At 34.8% G+C, this 22,731-nt stretch overlaps 1 protein-coding gene across 17 annotated transcripts in view; it reads right to left on the reverse strand.

Annotated features, from left to right (window-relative positions):
- The window catches only part of Dlg1 (discs large MAGUK scaffold protein 1), a 270,953-nt gene that overhangs the window by 176,378 nt on the left and 71,844 nt on the right, over nt 1-22,731 (reverse strand). For all 17 annotated transcript variants that reach the window (XM_074073460.1, XM_074073470.1, XM_074073454.1 and 14 more), the window contains one exon: nt 3,622-3,786. In XM_074073460.1, the coding sequence (XP_073929561.1) occupies nt 3,622-3,786 (165 nt within the window). The remainder of the gene's footprint in view (nt 1-3,621; nt 3,787-22,731) is intronic.

The raw sequence follows: 22,731 nt of genomic DNA on the forward strand, positions 1-22,731 counted from the left end.
GAAATCAATAATTTTAAAAGCTCCTTAGATGATTCCATGTCCACAAATGATTGAGAACCATTATTATGAGCAGTCAATTGTTCTAATTACAAATTCACCTTCCAAAATTAATCAGCTAGCATTTAATTAGGAAAGTCATATTTAGAGATGACTGCTGTAAGATTTATGTTATATTAATCTTTGATGAACACGAAGTTTTTTTTTTGCAGAGGGGAAGCACTGGGGTTTGAACTCAGGACCTCATGCTTACAAGGTGGGCACTCTACCACTTGAGTCACTCCACCAGCCTTTTTTTGTGCTGGTCTTTTTCAAGATAGGGTCTTGCCAACTATTTGCCCTGGCTGGCTTTAAATCTTGATTATTCTCATCTCTGCCTCCAGAGTAGCTGGAGCCACCAGCAACTGGTTTAAGATTTTCTTGATTATCAAAATAAAGTGGAATTTCATTTATAAAGCTAGTGGCTTATTAAATAACAAAGTGGGATTTCATTGGTGAAATTCATAGCATTCCAATTATATGGATCGATTAAATAAATTTAGACACAAATTCTATCCTTGTATAAGGGAAAGAGAAAACTGAGGAGACAGATCCTTGTAGGTGGCACCTTAGGTTTAATCTCTGGACATCTGGACAATCAGGGACAACATCTTGTCTGTGGAATATTATTTTATCTGCCAAGGATGACCATGTTATGTAACACCAGAGAACCAGAGCTTCATCACATTTAAAGAACATGCTTTCTTTATATGGGAACAATTTTATGCCTGCTGGCTCACTGTTGCCTACTTATAGCAGAATCTGCATACCTATCAAAGTAACTACCAAAACACTTACTAAAAGACCAAGAGGTTATGATATGTAAATTGGCTTTGAATAATTTGTAATAATCAAAATGATTAGAAATTTAAAACATCAGAAACAAAATAATTACATACCCCAAGAAGGTTTTTGGACTAATGTAAGAAATCAATTAATTTTTATCAAAAGAAAACAGGCAGATGCTGACAAGAATAGCTTATAAAACAGGAGGGAGTGCTTGAACCCTAACATCCAAGGTTTTTACATTGTTCAAAATGAGGGTAAAAGATATTTATTGACTTTAGACTTTTGTATGTTAAACATATGTATTAAATTTTTTAGAATAACCACAAAAGGAAGAGTAGGAGACTAGCTTCCAGGCTAATAAGGGAAAATGAGATAAGAAAATAAAATCTAAAAGAAGACATGAAAGAAATAAAGTTTCCTGTGTTTAAAACTTAGGAACTATGCCAGGCACCAGGTTCTTAACACCTGTAATCCTATCTTATTGAGAGGCTGAGACTGGGTGAGTCACAGTTTGAGGCAAGCCAGGCAAAAAGTATGAGACCCTATCCCAATAGCTCTGCACAGTGCCCAATAGCTGGGTACAGTGGAATGAGCCTGTCATCTCAGCCATGTGAGAAGTGTAACATTGGAGGGACTGCATCCAGGACAACCTGGGCAAAAACTGAGACCCTATTTAAAAAATAACTAAAGCAAAAAGGGCTGGAGATGTGGCTCAAGTGACCTGCCTGGCAAGTGTGAAGCCTTGAGTTCAAACCTAAGTACCATGAAAAAAAAAAAAAAAGTTGAAGAAATGCACTTCTAAATAACTAATGGAGTGCACGCTCGTGCACACACACACACACACACACACACACACAAAATCACAGAAAGAAAATGATAAAACATTGCAAGCTAAAACTTGTGGGAGACTATTTAAAGTTTGCAAACTCAAATTCTATAAGAAAAGAAGGCTGATAATGCAATAAGCAACTGACGAGAAACTAAAAAAACAAACAAACACAAAGAATGCAGACGAGAACAAAACTGTGATATGAAGAGAAAGGGGAAAAGCATAAAAGGAAAACTGATTTTACCACTAATAGCCAAGTGGCTATTAGTCAGTTTTCACTCTCAATATCTATCATTTACTTTCCAAAGGAAAGATCAAATTGCTTCTAAATATAATCTTTAATTGATATGAAGGCTATTATACAAGTACAGTTACATGTGTTCATATATATGCACATATCTATTGTGCATATAAATATGTATAAGAACAACAGAAGGGTAAGGGTTATGGTACACAGGGTATAAAAAACAAAAAGTTTTTAAAAAGAGATGGTTCTTTGAAAAGACCATCCTTGAAATTGACCATTTTTTGGCAAGAATGATGAAGTACAAATAAACAATCTTAAGAATGAGAAGGGGGCAATGCCTACATATACTACAGATATTAAGAGGTAGTAACAGACACTATGAATACTAATTTGAAAATAAACATGAAATGGAAAATTTTCTAGAAAAAATTACTCCAATAAAACTATTAATAGAAAATCTGAATACTATCCTAATCATTAGATTTTTTTAATAAGTAGTACAAAATGACCCTTCAAAAAGAATTCTAGAACCCAGGTAAGTTTTACTAGTAAGAACTGATCAATAATATACTGATTTAAATATGAGGCAAAACTTTATAAGGGTAAATATTAAATACAACCAACAAATATTACATGCAACCAACAAAAGACTGATACTCAGAATAGATGAAGGCCTCTTACAAATCAGTGAAAAGGATAATCCAATATAAAAACGAGCAAAAATCCTACATGGGCAATTCACAAATTATGAAACCTGAATTATCAATAAATATATCCCACCTTATTAGTAAACAGGAAAATGCATATTAAAATCACAATGAGATACCATTTCAAAACCAAACAATTGATAAAGACAAAACTACCAAGTATTTTTGAGAATACAGATCAATTAAAAACTGCTATGAATTGCTTTTGAAAATGGAAATTATACAAATACTGGAAAAAAAAATATATTTTTTCCATATATGCATACATATATATCCTATTTTAGCTAGTAATAACCTGAAAACAATTCAACAGCAATCAAAAGTGAGAAAAACTGTAGAATACTTATAAAATAGAAAACTTTAGATCAGTGAAAGTAAATAATGCCTCAGGAATATAATGCTAAGCAAAAATGAAAGTTGAAGACTGCTTGAATTGTGAACCCAATAGGTAAAGTTTAAAATATGCAAAGTAAATAATATATTGATTTAAATATAAGGCAAAAGTTTATAAGGATAAATATTAAATTCAGGATTGTAGTTACTTCTGAGGAGAGATGACAAAATCAAGAAAAGTCACACATGGGCATCAAATATAATATTATTTTCAAATACCTACTAATATTTAAAACAAGTATTTAAAAACAGGTCAATGTGTAGTATGTTGAATATAATATTCTTTCATAGGAATCTTTAGACTTAAAAGACAGTATCACTGAATAAAATCATTTATAAAATACATCTATAAGAATGTGTTTTGAGCTGGTGAAGTGGTTAGAATTATAGAACGCCTGCCTAACAAGCGTGTGGCCCTGAGTTCAAACTTCAACACCACAAAAAAAAAAGAATGTGTTCTGAAATACTAGTAAGTATCATGAAATTCCCTGTAATTGTGAACCTAAAATCAACCAAAAGGATAAAAATCTACAGGAAGAAAGAGCTCTCTTTGAGCATGAGCTACGCTTGTAACAAAAGTAACATCTAATTCATAGTAATAACAAGCAGTTATTACCTACCTTTATTGGTGAAATATGAGAATGAGAAACAAATCCATGGACATTCTCAATCTCTGACAGGTTCTTTTCTGAGACATGAACCAATTCTGGAGCTATCACCTCATTAGTGATTTGTGGGGAAATGTGCTCCTGAGGAGGTGTGTCTTCATCCTGATACCGGTATTTCTGTAAGTAAATTATTAAACATGAAAAAGTCCTAAAAGGCAAAGTGAGTTTAATTCAAATCATGGTTTTCATAAATTACTCACCAATACTCAATATAAACAATACCAAAGTGTATATTATGGTATAATACATCAAATCTAAGAAAAATAGGACTCCACTTTAGAAGTCATTCCAATAATTTAATGGAAATTATTTCATTTAATTATTAAAAATAATTTAAAGCTAAATCAAGCAGAAGCCTAAATAATGATTTGCACACTTCTTACACAATGTTAACTGAAATCATACATCTCTAAAACACAGCTGTTTAAATGCAATCAGCATGAAAAGATACTTATTTAGCTTAATATTCTAATTTTGAAATGGGCAAAGAATTTAAGCATTTTTTCAAAGATACACAAATGGCCAGTAAGTATATGAAAATATAAGATATCACCAGTCATTACAGAAATGGAAAACAAAAGTACTATAGGATCTTATTTCACATCTAACAGGATAGCTACAATTTTAAAAAAACCGACAATAATGTGTTGGAAAAGATGTATAAAAACAAAAAACAATTTAACAGTTCAAAAGGTTATAATAATTCAAATGGAAGAGTGCCTGCATAGCAGGCAGGGCCCTGAATTCAAACCCCAGTACCACCAAAAAAAAAAAAAAAAAAAAAGTTATAAGGAGTTACCATATGATTTGGCAATTTTGCTTGTTGGTGTAAATACACAAAGGAACTGAAATTATACACACACAAAAACTTGTGCACTATTTCGTAATAGCCCTAAAGTGGAAACAACTCAAGTGTCCATCAATTTATTAGTAATACTCTCCCTGTCACAGAACAGCAGTGTGTACCCATCTGTAGAAATGTTGTGAAAGTGATGGGTAACAGTGGGTTAGGAAAGGTATATATGGGTATTAATACTGTGTATAAGGATTTTAATTTTAAAATAGTATGCAAACTCATTTCTTACATAATGATATAAGCTATTATAAATAGAAAAAAGTTAAAATCCAATGATAGTAGTAAGTCTAGTCACAACATTTACATCATTTTAAATGCTAAATTATAATTATAAGGAATGGAAACCTTAATTTTTTAATGACCGGAGCTATAAAAATCTGACAGGCTTCTGAACTCTGTAGGTATAAAAAGAATTTGTCTGGAAGGGTCTGTGGTATGGTCCCATTTTCAAAAATCTAACTCATCTGAATATTTCCTGTTATTACTATCTTTTCTCCTTTGCTGTTTATTGAAAACCTATCTTTTATTCAATGACACTGATTAGAATGCAACTTTTATCAAATAGCATTAAACTGCTATAAACATAAGGTCTCAGTTTTCTTCATTTTATTGATCTCTGTTCTTGCACCAGTAACGTATTAACCATTAGAGTTTCATAATAGGTTTTAAAAGTTGCTAAAAGATACTTTACCCTCATTTTTAGACTTTTTCTTGCTGGTTTTACATGAACTTTAGTTACGTGTTCTGATAATTGAGTAAATAAATATTTAAACAAATGAATAAATTTCCTTTTGGCCTTTTTTAGAATCATGTTAAAGATAAATATACAGTTGTCTTACAATTCTTGTTTTTATTTCTGCAGCTGCATATAAAACCACTATTAAGAATAAAACCAATAGTGTTTCGTATACTTTTCTTGGGGCGGGACGGAGGTGGGGAGACAATGACTGACTTTTTTTTTTTCTTTTATTCTTCTTTGCAGTACTAAAGTTTGAACTCAGGACCTCGAGCATGCTAGGCAGGCACTCTACTACTTGAGCCACTCCACCAGCACTGTTGTTTTCTTGATGACGCCATTCTGACTGCTGAGATAGAATATAAATGTTTTGATTACATTTCCTCTGTGGTCAATGGCACTTTTCATTTATTGGTCATTTGTACTTCTTTTGTGAACTAGCTCCTCAACTCATTTGTCCATTTATTAACTAGATTATTTGTTCTTTTCATGTTTAATTTCTTTAGCTCTTTAAATATTCTGGATGTTGACCTCCTGTCTGATGAATAGCTAGCAAAGATTTTCTCCCATCTTATGAGCTTTCTCTTCATTCTGGTAATTCTGATGTGCAGAATCTTTTTCATTTTATACAAACCCATTTTGTCAATTCTTGGTCTTATTTCTGGAGCAACTGGAGTCCTACTCAAAAAGTCACTCCCTTATGCCTATATCATTAATATTTTCATGAAATGCTTTCAAAACTTCAGGTCTTACATTAAGTTCTTTGATCCATTTTTAATCATTTGTATATACGTAAGAGACAGGGATCTAGTTTCAGTCCTCTACGTGTAGATATCTAGATTTCCCAACACCAACTGTTGAAAAGGCTGTCTTTTCTCCAACATGTTTTTGGCATTTTTGTCAAAAATCAGGTGGCTGTACCTGGGTAGTTTTATTTTTATTCTATTCCATTGGTGTCTATGTCTGTTTTTGTGACAAACCATGCTGTTGTTACTGTGGTTCTGTGATGGAATTTGAAGTCACGTATTGTGATAACTCCAGCATTGCTGTTTTTGCTCAGGACTGCTTTGGCTATTTGGGGACCTTTTATGCCTTCATTTGAATTTAAAGATTGATTTGTCTATATCTGTGAAGAATGATACTGAAATTCTGATAAGGAATGCATTGAAGCTGTAGACTGCCTTTGGTAGTATTTTGAGGTAGAGCCATTTTTAAAAATTTTTATTTTATTCATATGTGCATACAAGGCTTGGGTCATTTCTCCCCCATCCCCCCACCCCCTCCCTTACCCTCCTGGCCCCGTCCTCTCCCCCCTACCCCCTTGCTACCTGGCAGAAACTATTTTGCCCTTATCTCTAACTTTATTGAAGAGAGAGCATAAGCAATAATAGGAAGGAACAAGGGTTTTTGCTACTTGAGGTAAGGATAGCTATACAGGGAGTTGACTCGCATTGATTTCCTGTGCATGTGTGTTACCTTCTAAGTTAATTCTTCTTGAACTAACCTTTTCTTTAGTTTCTGGTCCCCTTCTCCTATGGCCTCAGTTGCTTTAAACTATCTGCTTTAGTTTCTCTGCGTTGAGGACAACAAATGTTATCTAGATTTTTACGTGCCTTACCTATCCTCATACCTCCCTTGTGTGCTCTCACTTTATCATGTGATCAAACCCCAATACACTTATTGTGTCTGCCCTTGATCTAATGTCCACAGATGAGGGAGAACATATGATTTTTGGTTTTTTGGGCCAGGCAAACCTCACTCAGAATGATGTTCTCCAATTCCATCCATTTACCAGCAAAGGATAACATTTCGTTCTTTTTCATGGCTGCATAAAATTCCACTGTGTATAGATACCACATTTTCTTAATCCATCAGTCAGTAGTGGGGCATCTTGGCTATTTCCATAACTTGGCTATTGTGAATAGTGCCGCAATAAACATGGGTGTGCAGGTGCCTCTGGAGTAACCTGTGTCACATTCTTTTGGGTATATCCCCAAGAGTGGTATTGCTGGATCAAATGGTAGATCAATGTTTAGCTTTTTAAGTAGCCTCCAAATTTTCTTCCAGAGTGGTTGTACTAGTTTCCATTCCCACCAGCAGTGTAAGAAGGTTCCTTTTTCCCCCACATCCTCGCCAACACCTGTTGTTAGTGGTGTTGCTAATGATGGCTATTCTAACAGGGGTAAAGTGGAACCTTAGTGTGGTTTTAATTTGCATTTCCTTTATTGCTAGAGATGATGAGCATTTTTTCATGTGTTTTTTGGACATCTGAATTTCTTCTTTTGAGAAAGTTCTGTTCAGTTCACTTGCCCATTTCTTTACTGGTTCATTAATTTTGGGAGAAATTAGTTTTTTAAGTTCCCTATATATTCTGGTTATCAGTCCTTTGTCTGATGTGTAGCTGGCAAATATTTTCTCCCACTCTGTGGGTGGTCTCTTCAGTTTAGAGACCATTTCTTTTGTTGAGCAGAAGCTTTTTAGTTTTAGGAAGTCCCATTTATCTATGCTATCTCTTAGTTGATGTGCTGCTGGGTTCCATTGAGAAAGTTCTTGCCTATACCTATTAATTCCAGAGTATTTCTTACTCCTTCCTGTACCAACTTTAGAGTTTGTGGTCTGATATTAAGATCCTTGATCCATTTTGAGTTAATATTGGTATAGGGTGATATACATGGATCTAGTTTCAGTTTTTTGCAGACTGCTAACCGGTTTTCCCAGCAGTTTTTGTTGAAGAGGCTGTCTTTTCTCCATTGTATATTTTTAGCACCTTTGTCAAAGACAAGTTGGTTATAGTTGTGTGGCATCATATCCAGGTCCTCTATTCTGTTCCACTGGTCTTCATGTCTGTTTTTGTGCTATTGCTGTGTAATGTAGTTTTATTTTTATATTTTGGTTTTTTTGTTGTTTTTTATTGCTATTGCTTTGTAATATAGTTTGAAGTCAGGTATCATGATATCTCCAGCATTGTTCTTTTGACTGAGCATTGCCTTGGCTATTTATGGCCTCTTGTGATTCCATATAAATTTAACGTTAGGTTTTTCTATCTCTTTAGTGAATGTCATCGGAATTTTGATGGGAATTGCATTAAACATGTAGATTACTTTTGGGAGTATAGACATTTTTACTATGTTGATTCTACCAATCCATGAGCATGGGAGATCTCTCCACTTTCTATAGTCTTCTTCAATCTCTTTCTTTAGAAGTTTATAGTTTTCCTTGTAGAGGTTGTTCACATCTTTTGTTATGTTTACACATAGGTATTTGATTTTTTTTGAGGCTATTGTAAATGGGATTGTTTTGATATATTCTTTCTCAGTTTGTTCATTCTTAGTGTATAGAAATGATAATGATTTTTCTATGTTCATTTTATATCCTGCTACCTTGCTATAGCTATTGATGGTGTCTAGGAGCTTTTGAGTAGAGTTTTTTGGGTCTTTAAGATATAGGATCATATTGTCTGCAAATAGGGATATTTTGACAGTTTCTTTACCTATTTGTATTCCTTTTATTCCTTCTTCTTGCCTAATTGCTCTGGCTAGGAATTCCAGTATTATGTTGAACAGGAGTGGAGATAGCGAGCATCCTTGTCTAGTTCCTGATTTTAGAGGGAATGGTTTCAGTTTTTCTCCATTAAGTATAATGCTGGCTCTAGGTTTGTCATATATAGCTTTTAAAATGTTGAGGTACTTTCCTTCTATTCCTAGTTGTCTTGGAGCTTTTATCATGAAAAGGTGTTGGATCTTATCAAAGGCTTTTTCTGCATCTATTGAGATGATCAAGTGGCTTCTGTCCTTGCTTCTGTTAATGTGGTTTATTACATTTATTGATTTTTGTATGTTGAAGCACCCCTGCATTCCTGGGATGAAGCCTACTTGGTCGTGGTGAATGATCTTTTTGATGTGTTGTTGAACTCTGTTTGCCATTATTTTGTTGAGGATTTTTGCATCAATGTTCATTAAGGAGATTGGCCTATAGTTCTCCTTTTTGGAGATGTCTTTGCCTGGTTTTGGGATAAGTGTAATACCGGCTTCATAAAATGTGTTAGACAGTTTTCCTTCCCTTTCTATTTTGTGGAACAGTTTAAGGAGGGTTGGTATCAGTTCTTCTTTAAAGGTCTGATAGAATTCAGCAGAGAATCCATCAGGTCCTGGACTTTTCTTTTTGCAGAGACTCTTGATTGCTGCTTCAATTTCATTTTGTGTTATAGATGTATTCAGGTGATTAATATCCTCTTGGTTCAGTTTTGGATGATCATATGTATCTAGAAATCTGTCCATTTCTTTAAGATTTTTGAACTTATTTGAATATAAGTTCTCGAAGTAGTCTGATGATTTCCTGGACTTCCATGGTGTTTGTTGTTATCTCCCATTTCGCATTCCTGATTCTACTAATTTGGGTTTTTTCTCTCCTCATTTTAGTGAGGTTTGCCAGGGGTCTGTTGATCTTGTTTATTTTTTCAAAGAACCAACTTTTTGGTTCATTAATTCTTTGTATGGTTTTTTTGGTTTCTATTTTGTTGATTTCAGCTCTTATTTTTATTATTTCTCTCCTATTTGTTTTGGGATTTGCTGGTTCTTGTTTTTCTAGGAGTTTGAGATGTATCATTAGGTCATTGATTTGGGATCTTTCAGTCTTTTTAATATATGCACTCATGGCTATAAACTTTCCTCTCAGGACTGCTTTTGCTGTGTCCCATAGGTTCCGGTAGGTTGTATTTTCATTTTCATTGACTTCCAGGAACTTTTTAATTTCCTCTTTTATTTTATCAGTGACCCATTGTTCATTAAGCAATGAGTTATTTAGTTTCCGCTATTTGCATGCTTTTTGTCTTTACTTTTGTTGTTGAGTTCTAGTTTTATTGCACTGTGATCAGATAGAATGCATGGTATAATTTCTATTTTCTTATATTTGCTGAGGCTTGCTTTGTGCCCTAGGATATGATCTATTTTGGAGAAAGTTCCGTGGGCTTCTGAGAAGAATGTATATTGTGAAGAAGTTGGATGAAATGTTCTGTAGACATCAACTAGGTCCAGTTGATCTACTGTTTATTTTAGATCTAGGATTTCTTTATTGATTTTTTGTTTGGATGACCTATCTATTGATGATAATGGGGCGTTAAAGTCTCCCACGACCACTGTGTTGGAGTTAATATATGCTTTTAGGTCCTTCAGGGTATGTTTGATGAAACTGGGTGCATTGACATTGGGTGCATATAGGTTGATAATTGTTATTTCCTTTTGGTCTATTTCCCCTTTCATTAGTATGGAATGTCCTTCTTTAACTCGTTAGATCAATGCAGGTTTGAAGTCTACTTTGTCAGAGATAAGTATTGCTACTCTTGCCTGTTTTTGGGGGCCATGGGCTTGGTAAATCTTCTTCCAGCCTTTCATCCTAAGCCTATGCTTGTTTCTGTTGGTGAGATGGGTCTCCTGTAAGCAACAAATTGTTGGATCTTCCTTTTTAATCCACTTCGTCAAACGGTGCCTTTTGATGGGGGAATTAAGTCCAACATTAATGTTAAGTGTTAATACTGATAGGTATGTGGTGATTCCTGTCATTTAGCTGTCTTAGTTGTTTGAACATTTGATTGTGTGTACCTAAGTTGAGGTTATTCTCTACTTTCTTGCTTTTTCTTTTCCTGTAGTTTGGTGCTGCCTGCCCTTTCATGGTTATGTTGGGTTTCACTTTCTGTGTGCAGATCCCTTGAAGAATCTTTTGTAGTGGTGGCTTTGTGGTCACATATTGTTTTAGTTTCTGCTTATCATGGAAGACTTTTATTGCTCCATCTATTTTGAAAGATAGTTTTGCTAGGTAGAGTATCCTAGGATAGAAGTTATTTTCCTTCAGTGCCCAGAAGATCTCACCAGAAGCTCTTGTTGCTTTTAATGTTTCTGTTGAGAAGTCTGCTGTGATTTTGATGGGTTTACCTTTGTATGTGATTTGTTTTTTCTCTCTTACAGCCTTCAATATTCTTTCTCGGGTCTTTGTATTTGTTGTTTTAATGGTAATATTCCATGGGGTAGATCTATTTTGGTCTGGTCTGGTGTTCTGGAGGCCTCTTGCATCTGTTTGGGAATAGATTTCTCTAGATTTGGGAAACATTCTGTTATTATTTTGTTGAATATATTATGCATTCCCTTTGCTTCTTCGATGCCCATAATTCTCAGGTTTGGTCTTTTGATGGAGTCAGTGAGTTCTTGCATTTTCTTTTCATAGATCTTGAGTTGTTTCACTAATAGTTCTTCGGTTTTTCCTTTAATTACCATTTCATCTTAAATGAAATGAGATTATGCCTTCTGTTTGTTCTATTCTGGTGGATTGGCCTTCCGTTTTGTTTTGCAATTCTGTTTCGTTCTTTTTTCTCGGGTTTTCCATATCCTGAGTCATTTCCTCTTTACTGTTGTCTATTTTCATCCTATGTTCATTTATCTCTTTATTAATTGTGTTCTTTGTTTCACTTTGGTGTTTATACAGGGCTTCTATGGTTTCTTTTTAAGATTCCACCTCACCCCTGTTAGAATAGCCATCATCAGCAACACCACCAACAACAGGTGTTGGTGAGGATGCGGGGAAAAAGGAACCCTCTTACATTGTTGGTGGGAATGTAAACTAGTACAACCACTCTGGAAAAAAATTTGGAGGCTACTTAAAAAGCTAGACATTGATCTACCATTTGATCCAGCAATATCACTCTTGGGGAGTGACACAGGTTACTCCAGAGGCACCTGCACACCCATGTTTATTGCAGCACTATTTACAGTAGACAAGTTATGGAAACAGCCAAGATGCCCCAGCACTGACGAATGGATTAAGAAAATGTGGTATCTATACACAATGGAATTTTATACAGCCATGAAGAAGAACGAAATGTTATCATTCGCTGGTAAATGCATGGAATTGGAGAACATCATTCTGAGTGAGGTTAGCCTGGCCCAAAAGACCAAAAATCGTATGTTCTCCCTCATATGTGGACATTAGATCAAGGGCAGACACAACAATGGGAATGGACTTTGAGCACATGATAAAAGCGAGAGCACACAAGGGAGGGGTGAGGATAGGTAAGACACCTAAAAAACTAGCTAGCATTTGTTGCCCTTAATGCAGAGAAACTAAAGCAGATACCTTAAAAGCAACTGAGGCCAATAGGAAAAGGGGACCAGGAACTAGAGAAACGGTTAGATAAAAAAGAATTAACCTAGAAGGTAACACCCACACACAGGAAATCAATGTGAGTCAATGCCCTGTATAGCTATCCTTATCTCAACCAGCAAAAACCCTTGTTCCTTCCTATTATTGCTTATACTCTCTCTACAACAAAATTAGAAATAAGGGCAAAATAGTTTCTGCTGGGTATTGAGGGGGTGGGGGGGAGGGAGAGGATGGAGTGGGTGTTAAGGTAGGGGGTGGGGGCAGGGGGGAGAAATGACCCAAGCCTTGTATGCACATATGTATAAAAGAAAAACAAAAACAAAAACAAATTCTCTATTTTTGTTGTCTTAGAATTTCTTGTGTGTCTCCTGTACATTTTGATTGACCATATCCAGTATCATCTCTATAAAATTCTCATTGATTACCTGTAGTATTTCTTCTTTGAGATTATTCTTGTCGGCTTCATTGGGTTCTGTGGCATAGTTTGTCTTCATTTTGTTGGGAGTCTGGATCTGAGCATCTGTTTTCTTCATTTTCCTCTGGTTCCTGTACTAATTTTTTGCTGTGGGGAAACTGGTTTCCCTGTTTCTTCTGCCTTCCCATCATTACTCTTGGTGTTGTTATTGTCCCTGTAATGTGTGGAATTAAGTATTTTCTAGCTTGTAATAATAACAATGGAGATATTTAGAATGGAAGGATGAGAGGAGAGGGAAAGCAAAGAAGTTAAAGAAAGAGGGAAAAATAAACAGACAAGTAAAAAAACAAAACAAACAAAAGTTTCAAAGATACAAACAGGGAGAGATAGTGTACTAATCAACAATAAGCTGGACAGGCATTAGAGAGACAGAAAGGATTGAGAAAAAAATTAAATTAAAAATAATAATAATAAAAAAATTTTTAAAACCTCCAAGTTCAAATGCAATAGCTTCAGTCTTAATAATTTTGGTGTTAGTCCCTCAGCCTCCAATCCTGGAGAGGGTGTCTCAGAAGTAGTTCTGTCGTTGTCTCATCAAAGGGGAAAAAACCCAAATAAAACAAAAGAAAAAAAACCCACAAAGTGTCCCATGTTCAAATGCAATACACTTTCAGTCTTAATAATTTTGGTGTTAGTCCCTCAGCCCTCAAATCCTGGAGATGCTGTCTCAGAAGTAGTTCTGTCATTGTCTCATCAAAGGGGAAAAAAACCAAATAAAACAAAACAAAAGAAAAAAACACCATAAAGTGTCCCAAGTTCAAATGCAATACAGTTTCAGTAAGTTTTTCAGCATGTAGGTGTAGTTCGGTTGTTGTCTCATCAAAGGAAGAGAGAAAAAAGAAGTCTGGAGACAGTTTTGTGAATGTCTATCTGAGGCTGTGGCTCACCTGCCCCCTGCAGTCAGCCTGCTGTTGCTGGAGGCTGTACTTATGCAGATCTCAGGAGTGAGCTTAGCACTCACCTAGTCCCTCGGGCTTGGTTTACTTAAGAGTTCTCCTGTGTGCGAGCCACTGCTACAAGCTTTCCCCTTTCCAAGCACACTGGGGGAAGTGACACTGCATCCGATTTCTCAGGCCGGCATGTTTTATTTACAGTTCACCTGGGATGTGGGCCATCCCCCCTCTCCTGTGGCGTTTTCCTCCCACCACCACTTTTAGAAGTTTTCCTGCTCCTGGTTGCTGGGCGTGCTGCCACTCCTGCCTTCTCCAGCCGGCTTGTTTACAATTCCGTGAGGGGTTGCCCCTCCCCCGACTTCAGCGCTCAGGGTGCCCCGCCTTGTTTGCTCTTTTTTGTTGTTATTGCTTATTATTCAGTTTTTTTTTCTTTTTTCCCTGGCTGGGGGTCAGTCTGTCCAGGGGGCTATGCTGATCTGGCCCCGGATTGTCTGTGGGAATACCATGTGCAGCTTAGCTCACCCTGTGGTCTGCGTCTTCCCAAGTGGTCTGGGCGCTGGCGTCTGGCTGCACGGGAGCCCTCCTGCTTTCTCCATTTAACGTGAAGTGGAGATGCTATGCGCAGGCTGGAGGTGTGGAGGAGTCAAAGTTTTGCCTCTTCTAGTGGTTTTTCCAGTAATGTGTATCTCCAGTGTCTCTCCAAGATTTTACTATAGGAAGCACACTTTCTGCTTCCTCCCTCGAGCCACCATCTTGGAATCTCGCCATTTTCACAATATTAATGCCACAGATTCAAGAACATGGGAAGTCTTGCCACCTTCTCTGTCTTCTTCAATATTTTAGTTTTCATTATGAGGCCTTTCACCTCTGTAGTTAAATTTATTCCTAGGCATATTTTTTAAGCTACTGTATTACTTAATATTCAGGTATTAGGAATTTTACAAACATGTTTCTTTCTTAGTTAATTCTGTTGTAGACAGAGAATATACTCTTGATCATTTCAATTCTTTTTAATTTGTGACTTGTTTTGTAGCCTAACATATGGTCTACATTGACACATGTACCTTATAATAAAAATATGCATTTTCCTTAACTGTTGAGGATAGTGTACCATAAGTGTATCATATAGATCAAAGTAGTTGAAAGTTTGCTCAGATCATCCGTCTTTAGATATTTGCTTAGTTGGACCAGTTGTTGATCAGAGTTCAAATCCCTTCCAAAGATTTTGGAACTGTTTATTTCTGTTACTTTTTTTTTTTTCCATTTTTTTCTTTGTGTATTCCAAAGCTCTGTTTTTAGTTGCACACATTTACAATTGTTATACCTTTCTGGAGAATTACATTTTTTCATTTTGAAGTCTATTTTTTGTTTGGATAAAGAATTTTATTGGATATTAGCAAAACTACTTAACTACTTCAACTTTCTTATAATTTAGAGGATATGTCTTTTTTCATTCTTATGCTCTTACTTAATCTTTATACAGTACATCCCTGGCTTTTCTATTTATTCTGATAGGCTCTGCTTTTTAAATTATAAATTTTATTAGGATATATTCATTATATAGGGGGATTTGTAGTGACAATTCCTATTAGACTTATATTGTACATTATTTACATTGCCCCCATCATCTCTCCCCCTCAGCCCCTTCCCTAGGCTCTGTCTTTTCATTAGGGTATTTAAGTCCATATACACTTAATTCAGTTGTCAATGATTAGTTTAAGGTAAACTTTTATGGTGATTTGTTTTCTCTTTAGCCCCGCTCTTATTTCTTTGTTGTCCCTTTCTTTTCCATTTAAAGGTTATTTGAATATGTGTTTAGTAGTTTAACTTTTGGCCTATTTAATTTTGCTGTACTGGGGTTTGAACTTGGGGGCCTCCTCCTTATTAGGCTTACCACTTGAACTATGCCCCTAGCTTGACTACTGACTTAACTATATGCCTCTTTGAATTATTTTTCATCAATTGTTATAAAAATTACAACATGAATCTTTAACTTTTAATAGTCTTTTAATATTAATATTGTACCACTTCACAGAAAATGCACAAACCTTGCAACTGTGTTTGCCTGGTTAATACTACTACTATCCCTTGCTTCTGCTACCTTTTATGCTATAATTCTCACATGGTTCTTGACTGAATTTGCTAGATTTTTTTGTTGTTTTTGGCGGTACTGACATTTGAATTCAGGGCTTTGCACTTGCTAGACAGGCACTCTACCACTTGAGACATGACTCCAGACCTCTAATTCTTGTATGGAAACATACTAACTCAAAACAGGTAACAGAGCTAAATGCAATACCCAAGGCTATAAAACTTCTACAAGAATACATAAAAAAGTTTTGTTTTGTTTTCTTGCAAACTTAATAGTAGGAAAAGATTTATGATAGAGAACAGAAAAATACTAAAATTTTCAATAGAGTAGGTTTTTGAAAGTCACCATTAAGAAAAGTAAAAGGATAACTAGAATTGCCTTTTAGTTTTCTTAATAAATTATAAGATTGCTGTATATTTATATGAGTCTTTTACAAAATAAGACTCATCTGAATATATAGTATTTTACAATTTAATGAAAAGAGATTACAGTTCTCTAAAATGAGGAAGGACTTTAAATAATACTTCATGTATTAGTTTGCTAGGGTTACTGTAACACAAACTGGTGGCTTAAACAACAGATGTTTAGTGTCTTACAGTTCTAAAAGCTAGAAACCTGAAATCAAGCTGTTAGCAGAGTTGTTTTTCCTAGAATTAAAGAATCCAAATATAAAAGTTTTATTGTATGAATCCGTTTATACAGATTATTTTATATAACTTATGACAAAGGCAGATCACTGGTATGGGAATAGTGGAAATTGAGGGTCATATGAAATATAAAGTAGTACAAAGAATCTTTTTGGACTTTGGGAACTATTTTGTATCTTAATTTGTGGCAATGTTCTCACAAGGTGTTGAAACTGTCAAAACTAATCAAATTGTACTCTTTACATGAATATAGCTTATTGGACATGAATTGTATCTTAATAAATGATTAAATAAATTAGCAAATTTTTGTGAATCTGTTAAAAAAGATCCCATTCCTAACAGCAACAACAATGAAAATGAGAACTTGAATTAAAATTAAGGGGCTCGATGTCAATGAAGAAAATTTCAAAATTTTACTGAAATTAGGCAAGCTGAAAAATTATTTTTGGACAAACACCCAGTACTTTAACAATTTAAACTTTCCAAGAAAATAATGTAAAAATGTTCTTGCAGTCAAAATACCAGTGTAGTTTTATTGGGGAGGTGAGGTGCCTACCCAATAATTAGTACTTGTCATGTGAAAAAACTAGCATGTGAGAAAATAATCAACTAAAAAGTCACGAGAGACAACTGGGATTCTATCATGTATAGATTAGCATTAGAAGACCTCAATAACCATAAGACTCATAGTAGCACAAACAAAAATAAACCAATCAATTGTACAGAACACAGAGTTCAACAAATCATAGAGATCAACAAAGAAATATGCAAATTTAAAACCATGATAGGGACTACAGGTGTGGCTCAAGCAGTAAAGAGCCAGCATTTGTTCAAACTCAAGTTCATCAAAAAACATGATAAAAATATTTAAAACCAGTAGAAGAATGATGGATTATTGGTAAGTGGCCAGGTGGGAAAATAAACCAAAGAACATCAGAACTCCTATAGCATAACTAAAAACAAAAATCAAAACAGAACAAAAAGATAAAAATAATTTGTTAGATCACAGAACTAAACATAAAGAACTGGCCAAACACTTACATGAAACAGGCAAATTTATTCACACCTTAGAAATAGTGAGGTTTAAGTAAGAAACAAAATTAAAAAAAAAAAAGGACAAATCAATTTGAAAATATAAAGTTTTAAATTACTGGATCATTATTTGATATATTATATGAACTTTTATATAATGCCACCCAGCACAATAAAATAAATAAATAAATAAGCTCAGGAAAAAAATAATAAGTTACTGTATCATCAACTTAGAAAGAAAATTCACAGCCTTGAGCATACTATACACTACTCTTACCACTGAGTTAGCTTCAGTTCCCAGCACCAAACCCTCCCTTACACCAACAAAAAAACTGACAACCCGCTTGGAGTAGATGGAGAGCTAACCCAAATGGTTACAAAAGGGACATTTTTTCACATGTATAATGAAGTCTTACAAATCAATTACTAAAAAGAAAAGCTGTTCATTTTAAAAAGAACACAAACACTCAATAAACAGTGAAAAGATATTCACACTTTCAATTCTTAAAGAAATGCACATTAAAAGAGGATATATGGCTTTTTTTTTGGACAGATGAACAAAAACATAAATACATGCTAATATTTAGTTTTGGTGAGTGTGTGGAAAAACAGGATCTCTAATACAAGTAGAAATGTAAATAAGAAAAAATATTTCTTGCCAGCAATTTAACACTATAAAAATGTGAAATACATATGCTTCTTGACTCAGGAATTTCATTTTTATAACAGTAAAAGTTGACATTATTCACAAATGCTGTTACCATTTGTATATAAAATATAAAATAATATATAAATCAACAATAGCAATTGGTGTTAAAGCTTTAAGTAAGGTAATGTGTTTTGGTACAGAGTTAGATGAATGAAACAGAATTCAGGAACAAATTCACATACTGGAATTTATCACAGTACAGATCAAATCTGTCAATAAGCAGGACTGGGACAAGTGGGTATCCATTAGAAAAAATGAAATGTGACTACTATACTGTATCAAAACAAAAATTAATTTCAGGCAGACTGAAGACTTAAAAGTGAAAATCAAAACTATAAAACTTTTCAAAGACAATATGAGAAATTAACTTTATGACTTCTCATTATAAGAGGATATTTAAACTCTAGCACCTTAACCTGTTACTTGTTAAAAGCAAGCTTTCAATAGCTTTCTCATAAAACATCAGTTTAGGCGACAAGGCCAGAATATTTACGGATTAAGATTCCCTTATGACGAGATCAAGATAAAACTAGTGGGGGATGGAGACGGCTACACAATGATAAACAAAGACAAAGGGAGATTGTTAATTGGGGGATGAGGACCCTAAATAAGCCCTCTAGCTTCACTTGCTCTTAGTTGACTTAAAAATCACTAATTTGGGAACTGGCAAAGTGGCTCAAGTGCTAGAGTGTCAGCCTAGCAAGAATGAGACCAGAGTTCAAATCCCAGTACCATTAAAAAAAAGAAAAAGAAAATCACTAATTTTGGAGGCCACACAGCTGAGCAATACATTATTAGTTTCCCGCCAGCTTTGTTATCACCTTTGACATTTGGGTTAACAGTCGGCTAAATTACTTCACAGAAACTTGAAGGCTGCTTATACTAAGAGCAGATTCTTTACTAGCACTTATGTGTCATCTCAAACACAGTAAACATGCTCTAGAAGGCATTAAAAAAAACCTTGAGCATTATTTTGTACAAGTACGGGGCTTTGATACCAAGTGAGAAACCAGAACCTATTTAATATCTAGTCAGTATGTATAAATGAATAAATACTACATGGTCATGTATAACAGTTGAGGAGTGGTTAGTTATATTCAAAGGACCCTATACATTTTGAGTATAACTATCTTTACCACCAAATGTGTTATATACACACAATGGAATAGTACATAGCACTTAAAAAGGAATGAGCTACTGATACAAGCAATGGTATAAATTTCAAAATAAACAAGATTTAAAAATACAATGAATTTTATGATTCCGTTTATTTAAAATGCTAGAAAACTTCAACTAACCTAAGCCAACAGAACTCAAACCACTACAAGAAATGGGTATGGATAAAGAAAGGATGCAGGGGAGGAACTGAAAAGAAGCTTGAGGAACCTTTGATAGTGATGAATATATTTACTATCTTGATTATAGTAATGGTTTCACAAGTGCACACATAGGTCAAAACTAATTAAACTGTACTCCTTCAAAATGTGCAGTTTATTGTATTTCAGTAACACTGATTTTAAAATTAGGGTTTGCTATTAGATTCTAATTACAATTTCTCATGAAGCTTTTTCATTATTCCTTTATTTTCTATGAATTACTTATGAAACCACTTAAAATAGTTAAAAATAAAAAAGTGGCCCAGGGTGATGAATAGCTTTATAGGTACACTGAGGAATGTTAGCTATGAGAAATGATCAAAGAAATCTGCATTGCAGATAACCAAGATGTGTAAGAACAATAAAAATAACATAATGGAATTTATGACAATCATAACTTACCTTAGATTTCAAATTTGTGAAATATGATAAACATGCATTGCTTTTTCTCTAAAACCAACTGCAATTCCACGAGAAACTTCTACTAGGAGCTCCCAATGATCTATGCATCATACCTCTTAATGGCTATGAACTTAAAGGGAAGATTTCTTTTATATGTTCTTTAACTCTAGCAAGTGTTCGTGAATGCTCAGGAAACTTTATAATAAAATGTTTTCTAAAAATATGATATTATCATAAGTCAAGATTCAAAACTTTCTTCACATCCTGGAAGAACTCTTAAGCCCTTATAATGGGTGTGGTGGTACACACTATAATCTAGTCCTGGGGAAGCGGGGTAGGAGAATCCTGAATTTGAGGCCAGTGTGACTACAAGGTGAGTCTCAACCTCAAAAAAAAACAAAAAATAACTTAGCCCTGGCTCTTCCTTTATTGATATGGTCCTTGTCTGGAGCTGAACTGTGCCTACTGCCCTACCCCCATTCATATATTGAAGTCCTAATTCCCAGTACCTCCAAATGTAACTGTATTTGGAGATGGGCCTTGAATGAGATAATTAGGTTAAAATGTAATTAGGATTACAGTGTGATAATCTAATCTAACTGGTTTCCTTCTAAGAAGAGGAAATTCAGTCATACTGAGAAAAATACTAGGGACATGCATGCACAGAGGAACAGGAAAGATTATGCAAAGAGGTAGTAAGAAGGTAGCATTTTGCAAGCTAAAGAGATGTCCTCAGAGAACACCCTACTGGCACTGCATCTTCCAATTTCCAGAACAGTGAGAAAAGTTCATTTTTTATTGTTTAAGTCACCTGTCTATGGTATTTTGTTATGGCAGCCCTAAGAAACTAATTGTAAAAGACAATTACTAATTAAGCACACTGTAATGTTTTTAATACTCTTAAGAGTTTATTTCAACATCTCCACTGACAGAATTTGTAAATTAATACCTTTGAAGGAGAAAAGTTGCAATAGGAAATATCAGAATACAGAATACATGAGAGGATTGCTTCTGTTCACTGGTATGTCCCTAGTGCACAGGTGCTAGATAAGTTTCTAAATGAATGAATGAGCAAATACATGAATGAATCAATCAATGACTATGATTTTCTTTGTGAAAATTATAGAGAGGGAGACATCCTATTATAAATTCCAGAAATTCTTTCAGTTTCAATGTTATATAATCAAACAAGTGGTGTTTATTTCAAAACAAAATGTTCTTTTAAATCTGTTGGGTCTGGAGACCTAAGATAAGAGTATCCCATCCCCCCATGGAGAGCACTATGATTCCTGCATCCTGAGAAGGAGTTGTAAGCCTGCATTCCTGCACCCTGAAGAGGAGATGCAGGATCTGATAGATCTGCCACAGGGCTGATGAGCAAAATGCTCTCAAGATTGTTTCCCACCCCCCATAAGGGACAAACAAACCAGTTCATCTAAGAAAGCTCATGAATCCATGGCCAATGAAAAGAGCCCATCTAACCCTTATCCAAACCCAGAGTTAAAATGTCCATAAAAGGCCCAGCCTTCACCTGAGCAGCGAGCTTCTGATTTCCGGGCTCCGCTGCACTGCGCTAGCTGTAGCCTTTCCTTTCTCTCTAATAAATCCTACTTCATATACCAGCTTTGGTTCACAAGTTAATCAGCTGCCTCACGAGCCAGTTCTCTGGCCTGTGAAGTCAAGGACCCTAGACACCAGCCAACACTTCAAACTGGCACATAACAAATCTTACTGTCAAGTTTTCTACTTGTAAAAAAGAAAACCTCATATATAAGAACATTCTTTTTACATTTAGGTTTTTCTTCTTACAAGATAAAGAATTTCATTATGACATTTTCCTCCATGCATATAATGTACTTTGATCATAATCACTCCATCACTCTCTCTTGTCCCCTTCTCTCCTGCCTCCCACTGGTTCCCTTTTTCTTCCCAAATAGTCCCCATTATACTTTCATATCTTCTTTAAAAAAAAAACTCAATTCTGCATATGAGAAAAAATATGTGGCATCTGTCTTCCTGAGCCTGGCTTATTTCACTTGACATGAAGATCTCCAGGTGTCATCATCCCTTAAGAATTCTTAAAGAAAAATAGTAAGTATTACATTTCAAAGCAACAGATTTTCAAATAAAGAAATTAAAAGACTATTAATATGTCAACGTACATAGCTCTAAGTGGGTATAAGAATAAGTATTTCTAGCTGAGACATATTACAGGGCCACTGCTTCGAGCAAAGTGCTACTAGAAGCTAATACATGAAAGAATTACTTACTTTAATCCATTCACTTTAAGGAAGGCATTTAATACAGCACTCTGAAAGACTGAGGGGCTAGCTAGAGTTCAAAAGTCACTGTAGATTACCTTTTTTTCCCCTTTGGGGAAATTACATAGTCAAGAAATAGAAGAGCATCCTAGAGATATCATTTCAACATAAAGTCTGGCAAGACAGCCAGACTTTTTTTTTTTTTCTTTTTTTAGAACATAGGAAGTTATGCTTTATCAATGAAAAGCATTTATTTATGTTAAAATGTGTGGCTTTTGAGTATTTTTCAGTTTGAAATATATTTTGACACAGTATTTTTGTGTGAACATATTTTAATAATTATCTTTAATAAAGACATTAAAAATTGTGCACATTAGTGGATACGATGTGATGCTTCAATACACATATACACTGTGTAATATTTAAGCCAGATT

This window comes from Castor canadensis, chromosome 5 (genome assembly GCF_047511655.1).
Source record: "Castor canadensis chromosome 5, mCasCan1.hap1v2, whole genome shotgun sequence".
Classification (NCBI taxonomy): domain Eukaryota; kingdom Metazoa; phylum Chordata; class Mammalia; order Rodentia; family Castoridae; genus Castor; species Castor canadensis.